The sequence below is a fragment of the Cervus canadensis genome, chromosome 22 (assembly GCF_019320065.1).
Source record: "Cervus canadensis isolate Bull #8, Minnesota chromosome 22, ASM1932006v1, whole genome shotgun sequence".
NCBI lineage: Eukaryota > Metazoa > Chordata > Mammalia > Artiodactyla > Cervidae > Cervus > Cervus canadensis.
Window position 1 is genome coordinate 16,344,344 of NC_057407.1, and position 16,712 is coordinate 16,361,055.

The 16,712-nt window shown below is 43.7% G+C and overlaps 1 protein-coding gene and 1 pseudogene across 5 annotated transcripts in view; both read right to left on the reverse strand.

The window, feature by feature from the left end:
* Positions 1–16,712, reverse strand: part of ARHGEF3 (Rho guanine nucleotide exchange factor 3) — a 315,821-nt gene that overhangs the window by 209,116 nt on the left and 89,993 nt on the right. For 4 of the 5 annotated variants that reach the window (XM_043441932.1, XM_043441929.1, XM_043441928.1 and 1 more), the window contains one exon: positions 1,867–1,933. In XM_043441932.1, coding sequence (XP_043297867.1) covers positions 1,867–1,933 — 67 coding nt within the window. Of the gene's footprint in view, positions 1–1,866; positions 1,934–6,061; positions 6,164–16,712 lie in introns of those variants that run through there. The other variant, XM_043441934.1, reaches the window with a different exon arrangement.
* LOC122424294 lies at positions 10,563–11,039 on the reverse strand (annotated as a pseudogene).

Consider the following 16,712-nt stretch of genomic DNA (forward strand, 5'->3'; position numbering starts at 1 on the left):
GAGCTTAAAAAAATCATGAAACATTTTTCAAGGACAAACAGTTGAAAGTTCAGCCAAAGGTTAGGGTTATCAAGTTGTCCCAGCTGCCCGGCGACTGAAGTTTCCCAAGGCATGCCAGGACAGTTCCGGGAAAATCCTCGTGGACCTTCAACCCTAGTAGAGGGTTTAATCTAGAGAAGGGGGTTGGTACACTCGAGGGAAGGATAGAGAGGGAGGAGAAATAACACCTTTCAAATACAGTTGCAACATTCTCTTAGTTTCAAAATCAACTCAGATGTCAACCGTGTCAATAGTGTGTACAAAAACTATTTTTTCAACAAGGTTTATGCCAATGACCTTGGGAGATGCTCCACACAAACTCCATCAGTTCTCTCCTCACATTGGTCTTCATGCACGAATCAACACAACTAAAGGCTCTGAGAAGTCCTGCAGTGGTTGAACATGCTTAATCTGGTCCTCTCAGGGGGGTCCCAAGTCTGTGGGACCACACAAGTCTCTTTTCACTAATGTTTATGATCATCCAACTGAACATACTTTGAGAAATGGGGGTCTTGTTCACAAAACTGTAACCAACCGAGGAGGTACATGACTTACACTCGGTAAAACACACACATCTACTTAAGAGGCCAACATATTTCTCTTTGTATTCAGTTAAAAGCATACTGAAAACTTAGCTAAAAGAGAGCCATGATTTGTATTTTTAAAAAGACATTTGGGGAAAATGACTGAGATATATGTAGGGTATTAAAGATGAACTGAACCAGTAAAAACACTGCTGAAAAGACTGAAGACTTGAACGTGAAACATAATCTGAAATGAATTTTGTGTCAGATATACGTGAAAGATTTATTTATTCATTCATTCCATTTATTCATTCATGTTAATTAAGCATGAACGTTCTAGGCACTGTGCTAGGCCCAGGGATAATGCAGTAACAAGAGACAGTGACAAGGTCTCCAATGCTTGGGGCTTCCAATCTTAAATGTCACTACATGTTAACTAACAATCTTTTAACAATGAGAAAAGGAACTACAGGGATCCACAGGAGATGCCTCTAGGTCAGATTTAAGGGGTGGACACGATGCGTTCCCACGGAAGGTGATGTCAAAGCTTAGACCCAGTGGATGACGTGGCTGGGCCAGTCCAGAGTGTGCAGGAGTGTGGTGTCACGCAGCAGGAGACTGTGTTTTGGGCATAAGGTACAGTGCATGCAAAGGCCGTTGGTGATGCAGAGCTCAGAGCATTCTCTACACAGGCAAGAGTCCTGTTCCTGAAGTCAGAGCTAGAATTCATTTGGACACACAGATGGGCCACTTTGACTACTATTATTATCACTATTACATAAAGGAAGAGAATTTTGCATCAAGCAAAGGTTAAATCTGACCCTCCCTACACCTCTAAGGGTCTAGAGCTTTGTGACTGGGAGAATTCTATGATTCCCTTCAGCTTCTAATGTTTAAAGCTTACAGACCTCTCCTTTTGTAAAGCAAAGCTCTCCGCAGTCATAAATCTACACAAGAACAGACAGTATATTTCTGATTTCTTTTTCCTTTACTCTGCACCTTTCTTGTTCCCCCAAAATAGCCACAATGGCCACTTCATCAACCTTGACATCTCCTGGCTTCTTCATAAGATGCTTCCCGTAACCCAACACCTACAGGGCAGGCAAACATCATTGGGTACTTACTGAACCACTTGGGGTTTTTAAATAAAACCACAGGTGCTAATGCAAAGATGACTTCCCCAGGTGGTAAAGCACAGAAGTTTGGTGGAGACTTGGCTAGTAAAGTCCACCTCAACTGAGCCCTCTCTGGAGCACCCAGAAGAGCACAAGCAACGGGTGGGATTGCTTGGGAAAACACTTACCCCTCTGAAATTCCAGGCTTTAGGAGATGGAAACATGGGAAAGTTGTTCTGCCGCTGCCGTTTAGGCCTGAAAGAGGACAAAAAAAAGAGATGCACTCATTATTCAGAGGAAATCACCAGTTTCAGTGGAGTTTCATCAGAAGGAGAGATGCTTGCAGAAACGGTCCAGGCAGGGTGAAGTGGCTGGAGTTTTCTACAGCTCAGCAATCTTGAGCAGCCAAATGCACTCTAGACTCCTTCCCAGGGCCCCGGGAGGAAAGCTCCAAAGTCACTGAGAAAAGTCAATCCCTCACCTTTAAAAACAGGAAAATTTAAAAGAAAATCGAAAGTCTAAACTGGATGCAATTATAGAGCCAGACCAAACTCCGGTCCTTACTTTTCGCAAATGGAAGGCTCCCAAAGGGATGCCATCAGGTGATGTTTGTAGCTTCAGGTGCAGCCAGGAACCCTCCCTCGTTGCTCGCTCGCTGGGGAGTCCCTGCTCCTCCACACAGGCCACACTTGAGCTCCTGGACTTCTAAAGCAACGGTTGACAGGACAACTGTTAAGCAGCTGCTGCCTAACAAGTCAGAACTGGCTTCCTTGCCTATTAATCTCTCCCCACGAATCAATCTCCTTAGATGCAACAGAGGCAGGTTCAAGTCGGGTCCGCGCAAGTGGCAGGTAAACGGTACAAAAGAGGAAAGATGTGGGAAGGGGGCTGGGTGGCCGCAGACACACCAGGAATACCTTACTTCTGTCTTGTAAAGTGAATTCAATTTTGTGACTGCAACATACCCCCAGGAACATGTATTATGATGTCTTTATGGAGCGATAGATAGATGACTCCTCCTCAAAATGCTATGTCTGTCTATATGGATAGTCAAATGCCGTCTTTGCTTGAAGTACCACTTCACTGAAAAGCATCCCTGAAGGAGGTCTGCCTTGGACTTGCCCTGAGGGTTAGTCACTGCTGTGCTGAAGGGCGGTGGTGCTGGTTTTTTACATGATACTCACCCCTCTTCTTTGACCTCCTGCCACAGTGAGCAGGAACGCAAGGTAGGGTGCTTGTGGTGACCACTGCACAGGCTCTGCAGAATGTCAGGCCTGATAAAAATCGGAGCTGGCTCTACCATACCAGAACACATCCTGTCCACCCCTTGAATCAGGCAGAAGACATAAACAAACAAAACACAAGGTAATTATAACAGCAGCAGCGGCTGACAGGCACTGAACTTAAAACAGCGTATGCCGAGTAGTTACTGCCACTACTGTACCCATTTCATAAATAAGAAAACAGGGACCTAAAAAAATATTAAGTGACTTGACTCTCACTACACGGGTGAAACCAGGATTCTGGTCTCAAGTGTGTGATCTCAAATCCCACAGCATTTTATTAGCTGTGTGACCCTTAGCCTGAGGTTTAAGCTCTTGAGCTTTCATATTCTTACGTGCAAAACAGGAGAGAGAATACCCAGCACAGAGCCAAGACGAGAGGACCGCCCTGACTGCAGTGTTGCCACAGCTAAGTTCTCAGCAGATGTCAGCCCAGTGCCCACAGCAGAGCTGGGACAACGGGCTGAAACAGACGGGACGCCTGACCCGTCTTTGCATCCAACCCCCTTCTTCTGCCTCACCCTCCTCGTCACCCACGCATACAGTGGAAACCTAGGCTAATAACTTCTCAAGACAAACAGAGCAAATGTGGGTGGTTATTTAGATTTAATACTCTTCTCTTATTAGGTACCATGTTGGTCTAAGCTCTTCTGAAGAGGCATTTCTTCCCTTAAAAAAAAAAAAAAGCACACACACAAGCAAACTTAGAATTGAACAGTACTTCTCCCTGGTTACCGTTCCCTCTCCTCCCAGGTTATAATTGGGCTTTGCTCTCCTAATTACCTGATGAGCGTCACTGCTTCCAAAGCAACAACATACACCAGAACATTCTGAGTCGGTGTGTCCCTGTTTGGCACGCTGCAGTCCACAGAAAATGACAGTCATGATAATTAACAGTGACGGAGTTACATGATGTGCCGGGGACTGTTCTAAGTAATATGCCCACATAGTCTAAATCTTAGAATAACAGGTCGATGGGTTCTTCTGTTATGCTAGACTGTAATGTTAATACATTACTGTGGCACTACATATTACCATATTTCATATGTATGGCCTTACATACATTTAAATATAGAATCACGGTAACATTGTATCATAATATGTTTTCACATAATATTGTATATGATTATGGCATAATGGGGATATTACCATTATCCCATTTTAACAGACAGGATAAACTGAGGTCCAGAGAGGTTAAACCAGATGCCGGAAGTCACATAGCTGGTAGGTAGCCAAGGTGGGATTCATACCCAGACGTGTCAGACTCCAGATTCAGGGGATGTAGCCCCTCTCAAACAGAGAGAGGCCGCACCAAACAGGGCTTCCACGTGTTTGGAAGAATGCAGCCTGGGGGTTGCTTGTGGGCGGGCAGCGGTTTAGCGGGGCCTCACACTAAGAGGCCTCGTAGACAAAGACAATGCACCAGAGCAAGTTCTGTCAGTCCAGGGCACTCTTGAGCAACGCGATCACACCCCCAGTGGCTGGGGAAAGTGCCAGGAAACCTACCTAAAAGACAGCTGTCTCCAAATGCTGATTCCCCGACCCCTGCATTCCACCACCAGTCAGGCTTCCAGATCATTCACCTTGGCTGCAGTCCCTTTTAACAAGCTCATCTGACATCAAGAGTCCCCTGATAGTTTCCTTCTCTCCAGCCAAACACTACCACCCACATGGCCTCAAAGGATGGCTTCGGGGAGTAAAAGGCACCCTCGCGAGAAGGCTCCTTCAGGAAGCCCAGGGGAACTGGCAGGCATGAAGGACAACATCTCAGAAGCCAGTCAAGGCCAGGTGGGCACCACAGAAGGGGCAACCAGTCCTGGGTATGTTTCTTTTGTTTTACAGGCAACTTCTCTGCACTGCCAGCAAAAGTCCAAGGGAGAAAACGGCACGTGGTTCTACAGGCTTCTCAGAACCAAGCTACACTGCGGGGAGTTCTCTGTAGTAGATGGGGTCCTCAGGCCCTGAAGTGACCCAGGTCTGTGCACGGGACACGCACAGGGGCACGTCAGGATTCCAGGTGCATCTAGGGAAAGAGCTCAGATTCAGGAGTGTGCGTGGCTGGAATCAGAATGAGGTCAGGAGCGACAGCCCTCAGGGTTAGAAACAGAATGCATTTTCCCACCACGTTAAACAAACGTGACTGTCTCCCACCAGCAGAGAACGATGACTGTATCCACAGCATCTCCCAAGCTCCTGGGAGTCCGGCTGCTGCTGCTGCCGGCACTGTGGGGGCCGAAGTCTGGTGTTCAGACCTGGGGCTCCAAGAGTGCCTCCCTCCCTTTCTTGCTGGAGGCCGTCAGCCAGGCCACCTACTTTCAACTCCCCCTGAGCCTCCGTCTTCTCATCTGGAAAGTGGGGATAATAACCTCTTTTTATAAAACTGAAAAATTAATGTGCTATAAAAAGGAATAAAAATAATGATGTATTATACAAATGTTTAGCAGAGAGTCTGACACTTAATTGCTGTTATTATTACTGAGTCGACGTAACCAGTAAGGAGGATATCACTTGCCATTTTCATTGGCAAGGCTCCTATCAGAGAGACAATGAAATTTACAACTGAGTCTTACAAACTGTGTAATGTAAGTAAGATAAAACAAAGGCTTTAACGTGCTATGAATATTTTGTTAGGTGACAATAACATGGCCATAAATATGAACATAATGTAACTGTGAAGAGAGCCCTGCCTTTCCACTGATATTTCCTGGTTCCCCGCTCCCCTCTTCCTTTTCAAAGATTACCACCTCTGCCAGGATGTTTTATGTGTTGCAAATATTTTAATATCTTAACTGCCAGCCCAGAGCATCTTGCTAACAAAACTTTCCCTGAATTTCTTCTCTTTTGTTTTACCTCTCTCTCCATGAGAAGCTATAGAATTACTAGGAAAACAGCGACACTTTATAAGAAAAACTAAAGCCAGGCATTTCTTATTCTGGTAGGACCACTGAAGATGTGGTGGTTTCCTTTGCTTAAATGTCTTTTCAGTTTCTGTTCTGAGTACATAATCAAGGATGGGCGGGCAGGTGTTTAGCCCAGTGAAGACCCAAGTCCTCCTGGAGAAGCTCACTGGAAAGAGTTTGCAAAACGGAGATCTTGTCACCTTGGCTTGTCTTCCTCTTAAATGTTAAGTAGAAAGGCACTGCTCGGCACACGTTTCTGTAGCTCACTGACTCACACTCAGCCTCATTCCAGTCATGCCATGGCTGCAAGTCCAGCTCTTTACTTCCTGATAAATTATGGAAAAAAGAATTACAGAACCTCGGATTGCTCAGCTGGTTCAATCACTCAGCACCAGTTACATCCTCTTTACAACAGTCCTTTTGGGAATACACCCTGAAAGACAGCCTTTGCTCCTTGGAGAATGAATCTGTAGCTCTTTATATAATAGACTCTCATCAATTTCTTTCCCTTTCCTTCCTGAGCGCCTACTATACCTCCACACAGTGCCACACGTTAGGGAGACTGGCGAGCAAAACAGATCAGCTCCTACTTTCATTGTGGGGGGTGTGCTGTGGAGAATGCGGTGGTGGGGAATGCCAAAGAGCCTCAATCAAGGTTCGAAGAGCTAGAAGAAAGACTCGGCCAGGTGATGAGAAAACAGAACTGCAGCCCAGGCCCCAGGAAAAGCATGTTCAAAGTGCAGGAGGTAAAAAATCAATCTTTGAAAAGATTAATCAGACTAAACTGGCAAAACTGATCAAATTAAAAGGGGGCAGGGAGAACACTGCAAATACTATTACGGATGGAGGCACAGAACATCAAGTTAATGACAAAAGACTGCTAACAACTCAACACCGTTAAATCTGAAAACTTAAAACATACATTCCTTCAAAATATATAACTTATCAAAAATATCTCAAGGAGAATGACAAAATCTAAAAACCTCAGTAACTAATAAAAAAAAAAAAATGAAAGAAAGCACCAGACCAGACAGTTCTATTGATGAATGCTACAAAACTTTCAAAACAGATCATTCCAATCTTACACAGGCTGCTCCACAGGAGATAAAAAAGAGTCCAGAGTTAAGGTGAGACAACACATTTGAACAATTGGAATTAAAAGTATGACAACTGAAATTCTGTGAATAAGGAAATGGATTAAATGAAGCTATATTCATTCTTATCAAATGGAAGACAACACAGAATTATATAATAATGAAAAATCTTTAAAAAAAAAAAAAAGAATGAAAATTCAAGTCACAGGAGATACCCATATGGCATGATACTATTGAGGAATGCACAAAGTAACACCCTGTCTCTGGCCACATGTAGTAGAAATGTAAGACTAAACAGGCTGTATCAACTGCAGAAGGCAGCTTCCTTCCCGCTGGGGATGAAGAGGGGAGAGAGACTGGGTGGAGCACACAGAAGGCTTCCTCTCTGCATGGAATGTTTCCGTTATTCACAGAAAAATTCTGAAGCCAATAGGGCAAAATGTTGCTGCTTATTCAATCTATATGGGGATACAGAGGTGGATATTATAATAGCTGATATTTTGCTATACGGGTGAAAAATTGTATAACTAAAAATAGTAATAAACAGGAATAAATCATGGCAAAGCTATATAACAAAATCTCAAGCATCCATTAATAATACTGAGGTAAATCTAAATCCTCACTAGCAGAAACCTTAAAATACGTGAAAGAAGACACAAGACAACATGCAAACCCGCTGAGGTTTACACACACACACACACAATCAGCAGTGTGTGCAGGCTGACGGCCCTGGAACAGCACACACCCGACTGTTGACAGTGACTGATGACGTGGCTGGGGTGGGGGTTAGGCGGCATAAATGTGGACACTACCGTTTACATTATGTATTTTTAAATCATTACTATGGGAACCTATTGTGCATATAATGGAAATCATAATGATGTTTACACAAAGGTCCTGACAGGTGGAGGAGGCGGCAGAGAGGCATGAGATGAGGCCGAGCAGGTGGTCAAGGCGGGGCCTTAAAAGCTGGGCTTGGGGGTAACGGGGTGCCACTAAAACTGTAAAGTGAGGAGTGACATGATGAGGTTTGCCTTTAGAAAGATCCCTGTGGATAAACTGGGAGACTAGGACTGACAGTCCCCAACTCTTTGAGAGAGAAAAGCTTCATCTAAATTATATCATCTGATTGATGACTGTCATTTATAACTTGATTGCTACTTCTGTCTCGGGTATTCCTTGGAAAAGGTGTACAGATTTTAATTACATACTCTGATGTATGGTCTATAGATTATAAGATAAAGTGAAGCATATATCTCCTGATACTTTTTAAGCTGACCTGTCTTTATACCTAAAAATGTAATAGTAGTCTATTAATAGTGGGCTTTTAATAGTAGGCTTCCCTGGTGGCGCAGATGGTAAAGAACCTGCCTGCAATGCAGGAGACCTGTGTTCAATCCCTGGGTCAGGAAGATCCCCTGGAGAAGGAAATGGCAACTCCAATATTCTTGCCTGAAGAATTCCATGGACAGAGGAGCCTGGCAGGCTACAGTCCATGGGGTCGCAAAGAGTCTGACATGACTGAGCAACTCTCACTCACTCACTCAGGACTGACATATACACACTACATAAAATAGATAACTAATAAGAAACGGCTGTATATGTGAGACAGGGCGCTCGGGGCTGGTGCACTGGGATGACCCAGAGGGACAGGATGTGGAGGGAGCTGGGAGGGGGCTTCAGGATGGGGAACACATGTACATCCGTGGCTGATTCATGTCAATGTATGGCAAAACCACTACAATATTGTAAAGTAATCAGCCTCCAATTAAAATAAATACATTTACAAAAAGAAAAAAAGAAATAGCTGTATAGGGGACAGGGGACTCTACTCAATACACTGTGTGGCCTATATGGCCAAAGAATCTAAGAATAAATAAACAAAAGGAGTGGATATATGTGTATGTGTAACTGATTCACCTTGCTGTGCACCAGAGACTGACACATTGTAAGTCAACTACACTCCAAAAAAAATTCTTTTAAGAAGAAAGATCCATCAGGCTAGAGAGAGGAGAAGACAGCTGAGGGGGGTCCAGGGTGAAGGCAGAGACCAACGGGGAGGCTCCTGGAAGCATGCAGATCCACTGCAGCCTCTCTCATGGGACATCTTCAAGATTCTGAAGGCAAAGAAGTCAAGTCTGTTCAGACTTCTCTCCCATTCTCCACCCATGTGCTTGTTATTTTTAGAACGGCACTCATTGTTCAATAGAAATATCATGTGGGCAACATATGTAATTTAAAATTTTCTATGAGTCACATTAAAATGGTAAGAAAAAAAAAAAGCAAGTAAGTTTAATTTTAATAATATAGTTTCCTGAGCCCAATATATCCAGATAGTATTACCAGTTCAACATGTAATCAACAGGAGAAAATCAGAAATATTTTACATTTTTTTATACCAAATCTTCAAAATCCACTAAGTATTCCAGCCTTGCAGCACATTTTAATCGGCACTAGCCATGTTTCAAGTGCTCAGCAGGGACGGGCGGCACGTGTCTACCTTACTGGACAGCTCAGTTATAGAAAAATAGCACTCAGAGTTTCAGTTCAGTTCAGTTCAGTCGCTCAGTCGTGTCCGACTCTTTGCGACCCCATGAATCGCAGCACGCCAGGCCTCCCTGTCCATCACCAACTCCCGGAGGTTACTCAAACTCATGCCCATCGAGTCGGTGATGCCATCCAGCCATCTCATCCTCTGTCGTCCCCTTCTCCTCCTGCCCCCAATCCCTCCCAGCATCAGGGTCTTTTCCACTGAGTCAACTCTTCACATGAGGTGGCCAAAGTATTGGAGTTTCAGCTTCAGCATCAGTCCTTCCAATGAACACCCAGGACTGATCTCCTTGAGGATGGACTGGTTGGATCTCCTTGCAGTCCAAGGGACTCTAAAGAGTCTTCTCCAACAGACTTACAGTTTCAAAGAGCCTCAGACTTTGAAAATTCACCATTCTATGTTTCAGCAGTTAGTGACCACTCAAAATGTGTAAGTTGAGACCCACATACGGTGGAACATTCTCCAAAAAGATATCTGTATCCATCTGAATTCAGAAACATTCAAAGGGGCAAAGTATTTTTACAAAGGCTTTAGAGACATAGTCTCTAGAAAAACCAATGGAGATGACCTTCAGGTCACATGCCTACTTGAATGGAGCAACAAATGAAATTCTTTCCCAAACGGAGCTTATCTCCATTTAACAGATCAAATGTTTATGATCTGTTGCTAAATAATAGAGAATTGCTCTAACCAAACTAAATCCAGAATTAACTAAAAAGAGATTGAAAGGCTTTTTAAACTCATGAAATTATTATACTTATAGTTTCCCTTTTGTGAAATGTTTGTTCAGGTTTATTTACTCATTTATATAAAGGGATTCTCTTTTCTGTTATGATATGTAAAGGCTCTTTATATATTCAGGATACAGGATGAAGCAAAAGGTCTAGCACATAGCTGATACTCTAGTAACATATATAAAATTTTGATCAAATAGTTAATGAAAATGGATAAACAAAATGTGATATACATGCATAAAATGGAGTATTATTCAACCACAAAAAGGATGAAGTCCTGATACATGCTACAACATGCAATAATCTTTTTTTTCTTTTTTTTCAGCAAACAGCTCAGCTTTTTATTGAATGTGTTACTAAAGAGGTTTAGTCAAAAAGACCAAAGCCCATGTCATCATCAGACTCTTCAGATTCTTCTTTCTTTGCTTCTACTTTCTTCTCCTCAGCTGGGGCAGCAGTGGTGGCTGGGCAGGACCTCCTACTGGGGCTGGTCCACCAGCCCCCACATTGCAGATGAGGCTCCAGATGTTGGCATTGGCCAAAGCCTTTGCAAACAAACCTGGCCAGAAAGGCTCAACATTTACACCGGCTGCTTTAATGAGGACATTGATCTTATCCTCCGTGACCATCACCTCATCGTCGTGCAGAATGAGGGCAGAGTAGATGCAAGCAAGCTCCGAGATGGAGACCATGGTGCGGGCGAGTGCTAGGTGGGGGCTGCCGGGCGCGGTGCTAGTCGCCGGATGAAGTGAGGGCCTCACCCCAAAACGGCCTTAGCTTCCTCCAAAGAACCGAGCACCTTAGCAGCAGCAGAGGAAAGAGCCAACATGCAATAATCTTGAAAACATTATGCAAAGTGAAAAAAGTCAGACACAAAAGGCCACATACTGTATGATTCCATTTACATGGAATACCCAGAATAGGCAAATCCATAGAAACAGCAGACAAGTGGTAGCCAGGGGCTAGGGTAAGAGAGCAAATGGACAGTGGCTATTTAATGCATGTACAGTTTCCTTTGAGGGTAATTTTTTAAAAGTTCCAGAATGAGATAATGGTGACGTATGTACAATTCTGTGAATGCACTTAATGCCACTCAATTATTATAACACTTAAAATTGCTAATACTTTGTTATGTGTAGTTTACCACAATTTTTTAAAAAGTGAGGGTAAAGTAAAGCTTGTTGTTCAGTTGCTAAGTCATGTCCAACTCTTTGCAACTTCATGTAATACAGCACAGCAGGCTCCTCTGTTTGCGATTTTCAGGCAAAATAAGAGATACATATCTCATGGAAAAAATGCTCATGAATGATAATGCAAAATAAAATGCTATTGTATTAACTATTCCAGAAAAGGGAAATATGTAAATAAAAGCCAGGAGACCATTCTGTACAGCTTGGGAATTGACAGAAATCGCTTAGACGTGAAGTTTTACTGGTACCGTGAGAAACCAGCCCTGCTAGTCTGTTTCCGAGACACATATTTATGTGAATTATTCAGCAATGATAAAAATTCCCTCAGCCTCTGGCTTTCTGTGCTTCCTCCCACTCTCCACCCCCAACCGGGTCTCTGTGCTCAGAGACTCTGCAGCATCACCCATTCTGTCTTCTGCTCCCATCCCACAAGCCATTCTGCTGTGCTGCTTCTTACACTGGAGCTTCCTGCAAAGCTACTATCTTGAGGACAATTTTTCATGAGTGCAACCTTCCAGAAGACAAACTGCTATTGACAAATTTCAGTGACTCTCAGGTAGAGCCATCAAGGGATAGTCGGGCACAGTGGTTAAGAGCGCAGATGCTGGAGCCATCTCTGCTACTCACCAGCTGTGTGACACTGGGCAAATGACCTAACCTCTCTGTTCCTACTTCTCCCTTCTGTAAAATGGAGATTATAAAAGGATTCCCTTATAGTGCCACTGTGTGGATTAAATGAGTTAATATACGTAGAGCTCTTAGTGCCTGGTACACAAAAGGTGCACTTTAAGAGTTATCTTCCTTCTGGGTGATGAACTAGAAGGCCAGGTCTTTTGGATTTTAGTTCTGGGTGAGCTGGGAAACCACAAAGGATTCTAAACAGAGAAGAAACATGGTCTAAGTTTTAAAAGGACTGTTCTCAATGCTGCATGGAGATAATGGCTATAGAGACAGGGCAAAGGGTAGGGAGAAGGAGAGGGTGGCCCAGATGAGGGACAACAGGGACCTGGACCAAGACGGTGGCAGTGAGGTTGGTGAGCAGTGCTAGAATTATGTACATATTTGAAGGTAGGGTAACGGGAGTTGCTGGTGGGTTGATACAGAGGGTGAAATAAAAAAGAAATAAAGGATGCTCTAAGAATTTTAGGCTGAGCAACTGGGAGGGTGAGGAAGACTTATCAGAGCCGCAGATATGGGGACAAAAATCAAGAGCGGACATTATCACATTTGAAATATGACAAGTGTTCTGGTATGGGCCTCTAAATGGAGATGTGGAATCTGCAGCTGAATTTAAGGAACTGGAGACTGTATTCAAGAGTCATCAGCCTTTAGACAGAAGAGGAGTCCTGACAAGGTGAGTGGGGGCATCCCAGAGGCCAGAGAAGAAAGTGTTTAGGGGAAGGGGTGCTCTACGATGTCATTAAGTAGGGGAAGGAGAAATGCCCACTGAATTTGGCAAAGCAGAAGTCCCTGGTGACTTGATAAATCAAGGAAGTAAGCGGAGCTGGGGGTCGGGGAGGCGGGGCGGAGGGCAAGAGTTGAGAGGGATATGTCTACAGATTACCCAGAAGAATTGTTCATAGAAAATACAAATTGACAAGGATCTCAGGTATTGGCTAGTCCACTGAGTCATTAAAACGTGAGCTCCCCTCAAACCCGGTGCTCTGTGACAATCTAGAGGGGTGGGATGGGCTGGGAGGTGGGAGGGAGATTCGAGAGGGAGGGGACATATGTATACTTATGGCTGATTCATGCTGATGTATGGCAGAAACCAATACAATGTTGTAAGGCAATTACCCTCCAATTAAAAATAAATAGATCAAAAGATAAACACTTTTGGTCCCTATTCACAAATAATGCAGTTACAAGCATTAAAAGATTTACAAAGGCACGGCTGGCCTGTTGGGATCACTGACAAGACATTTTAATGTCTCTACTAAAATGCTACAAAAACAGGAATACTGACAATTAAAAAAAAAGAAAAGAAAAACTGTGAGCTCCCTGAGGGCAGGCATTTCTGTCTTTTTAATGCCTCATTCCCAGCCTCTGGACACCTGGCACATGGAAGATGCTCAAAAAATATTTGTAAGACTTCTTTGAACTTGCTTGACATCTCTGGCCAAATAGTACAGGTCAACAGGAACTTCCTATTCCTAACAGGATGGTATGGAAGACAGTGAGAGAATACGTACACAAATATCCCAAGATGGAATGTTTCACAGTCTCCTCCTTTGACTGAAGAAACTAGACTTAATACTTCTTGGCATTTACTCAGCACAAAAACGTTTCCCGGTTACCCCTCGCTGGCATCCTGACCCGCATCATCATCGCATGGATGATTTCTCATTGGCGGTGCTAAGTTTCAAATAGTCGAGCTAATTATGAGCTAGTCTAGTTAGCAGAAATTACAGGATATTTTTGAAGGGGTGCTTTGCAACAAACGTCTTTCGGAAATCCAATTGAAGAAAATTATTTTTTCATATGCTCCGAGTACTGACCTGCAAATGCTGTTTCTAAAGCATTTGGGGGTTGCTTTGAAAAGCACGGGGCTGGTTCTCCCCCTTCCCGCCTGCGACCGTCTGAATGATGGCGCACTGGCAACGGGAAAGGCTTCATTACCTCCTAAGGCAATCCACATCCTGCCTCTCCAGGTCACAGCCCGGCAGAGAGCAGCCCCGCGTCCCTCCGGAAAGGATAATTAGCTTTCTGCCCTTTAATCAAGGAGCAGCAGATTGTTGTTTTTCTAAAGTTTTGCCTGGGGAGAGCCTGTTCTTTCCCGAGCGTGTGTTTTTCTAACCAGGACTCCTTGTACGCGCCTTACCTTCCTATGAGCCGACGCTGAGAGCACCAACCCCCACCTCTCATCTGAAACAGAGAAACCAGAGCTCTCCACTGATGAGTCAACGGCCCGCAACTCCAGGGACGTGGAATCAGGTCTCAGTCACCCCAGTTTATCAACACCACTGACCTCTGCCTTATGGACCAGGAGAATACTCAACCTCTTTGTCATGAAAATGACATTTTTAAAGGTTTATTTATTTATTTTAAACACTTCCTATGTGCCACTGTTCTCAGTACTTAATAAATACTAACTCATTTAATCCTCAAAATGATATTACAAGTAGGCACTGCTATTATTCTCACTTCATAGATGAGGAAAATGAAGCTCAGAGAGGTTAAGTGACTTGTCCAAAATCACACAACTAGGAGGTGCAGAGCTAGGATTCAAACCCAGGCAGTCTGGTTCCAGAAAACCTGAACAGAGAAACGGATGTCAAAACCACTGCAGAATCAGTGACAACAGAGGAAAGGAGATGGGAACTAAAATGCTTAACACGTACCAGACCCAGAACCAGTATTACAGGGTTGCTTCCTCTTTATGTGAAATGCAACTGATCTTCAATGATAATAATAAATAATCAGAGATTAGTCTTATCAGTTTTTCTACACCTGCAAGTAAAAATCCATTCAAATTGGTACACTTTACTGTGTGTACATTATGCTTTGATTAAAAAAAAAAAAGTTGTAGCTTGAAAAAGTTAGTGGCTGGACTTCCCTGGTGTACAGTGGATAAGAATGACTATGCCAAAGCCTTCGACTGTGTGGATCACAATAAACTGTGGAAAATTCTAAAAGAGATGGCAATACCAGACCACCTGACCTGCCTCTTGAGAAACCTATATGCAGGTTGGGAAGCAACAGTTAGAACTGGACATGGAACAACAGACTGGTTCCAAATAGGAAAAGGAGTACGTCAAGGCTGTATATTGTCAACCCTGCTTATTTAACTTATATGCAGAGTACATCATAACAAATGCTGGGCTGGAAGAAGCACAAGCTGGAATCAAGATTGCTGGGAGAAATATCAATACCCTCAGATATGCAGATGACACCACCCTTATGGCAGAAAGTGAAGAGGAACTAAAAAGCCTCTTGATAAAAGTGAAAGAGGAGAGTGAAAAAGTTGGCTTAAAGCTTAACATTCAGAAAACTAAGATCATGGCATCTGGTCCCATCACTTCATGGGAAATAGATGGGGAAACAGTGGAAACAGTGTCAGACTTTATTTTGGGGGGGGCTCCAAAATCACTGCAGATGGTGACTGCAGCCATGAAATTAAAAGATGCTTACTCCTTGGAAGGAAAATCATGACCAACCTAGACAGCATATTAATAAGCAGAGACCTTACTTTGCCAACAAAGGTCCGTCTAGTCAAGGCTATGGTTTTTCCAGTGGTCATGGATGGATGTGAGAGCTGGACAGAGAAGAAAGCTGAGCGCTGAAAAATTGATGCTTTTGAACTGTGGTGTTGGAGAAGACTCTTGAGAGTCCCTTGGACTGCAAGGAGATCCAACCAGTCCATCCTCAAGGAGATCAGTCCTGGGTGTTCATTGGAAGGACTGATGCTGAAGCTGAAACTCCAATACTTTAGCCACCTCATGCGAAGAGCTGACTCATTGGAAAAGACCCTGATGCTGGGAGGGATTGGGGGCAGGAGGAGAAGGGGACAACAGAGGATGAGATGGCTGGATGGCATCACCGACTCGATGGACACGAGTTTGAGTAAACTCCGGGAGTTTGTGATGGACAGGGAGGCCCGGCGTGCTGCGATTCATGGGGTCGCAGAGAGTCGGACACGACTGAGTGACTGAACTGAACTGAAGTGAACCAATGCAGGGGACCGGGGTTCCATCCCTGGACCGGTAAGATCCCACGTGCCACAGAGCAGCTAAGCCCATACACCACAACTACTGAGCCCGAGCTCTAGGGCCCGCAAGCTGTGACTCCTAAAGCCCGAGAGCCCCAGAGCCTTGTGCTCTGCAACAAGAGAAGCCACCGCGCTGCAACTAGAGAGTAGCCCCTACTCACGGCAACTAGAGAAAGCCCAGGCACAGGGGAAAAGCCAAGTGCAGCCAATAAATAAATAAATAATATCTAAGCATCAATCCCTCCTCTCTTTAGAATGGTGAGAGAGAATGAAAAAAACAAATGGAGTACAATGTTAACATTATTAAAAAAAAAAAAAAAGTTAGTGGCTGAGTTTTCTTAATGTTTTAAATGGATTTGGATCAAATAATCCTTAGAAGACATGTTTAAAAAAATCACCTTGAACTATCCAATTTTTGTCTTAAGAAAATTAAGAAAAGCCTTTAGAATTGTTCCAGTTAGCTATACACAAACCAGAAACAAAAAGGAAGGAGATAAATTCATGTTTTTCAAATCTTGGAAAGCTCTAACTCAAAAATTATATTTACAGACACCATAGTTTCCCAGTTCCTCTC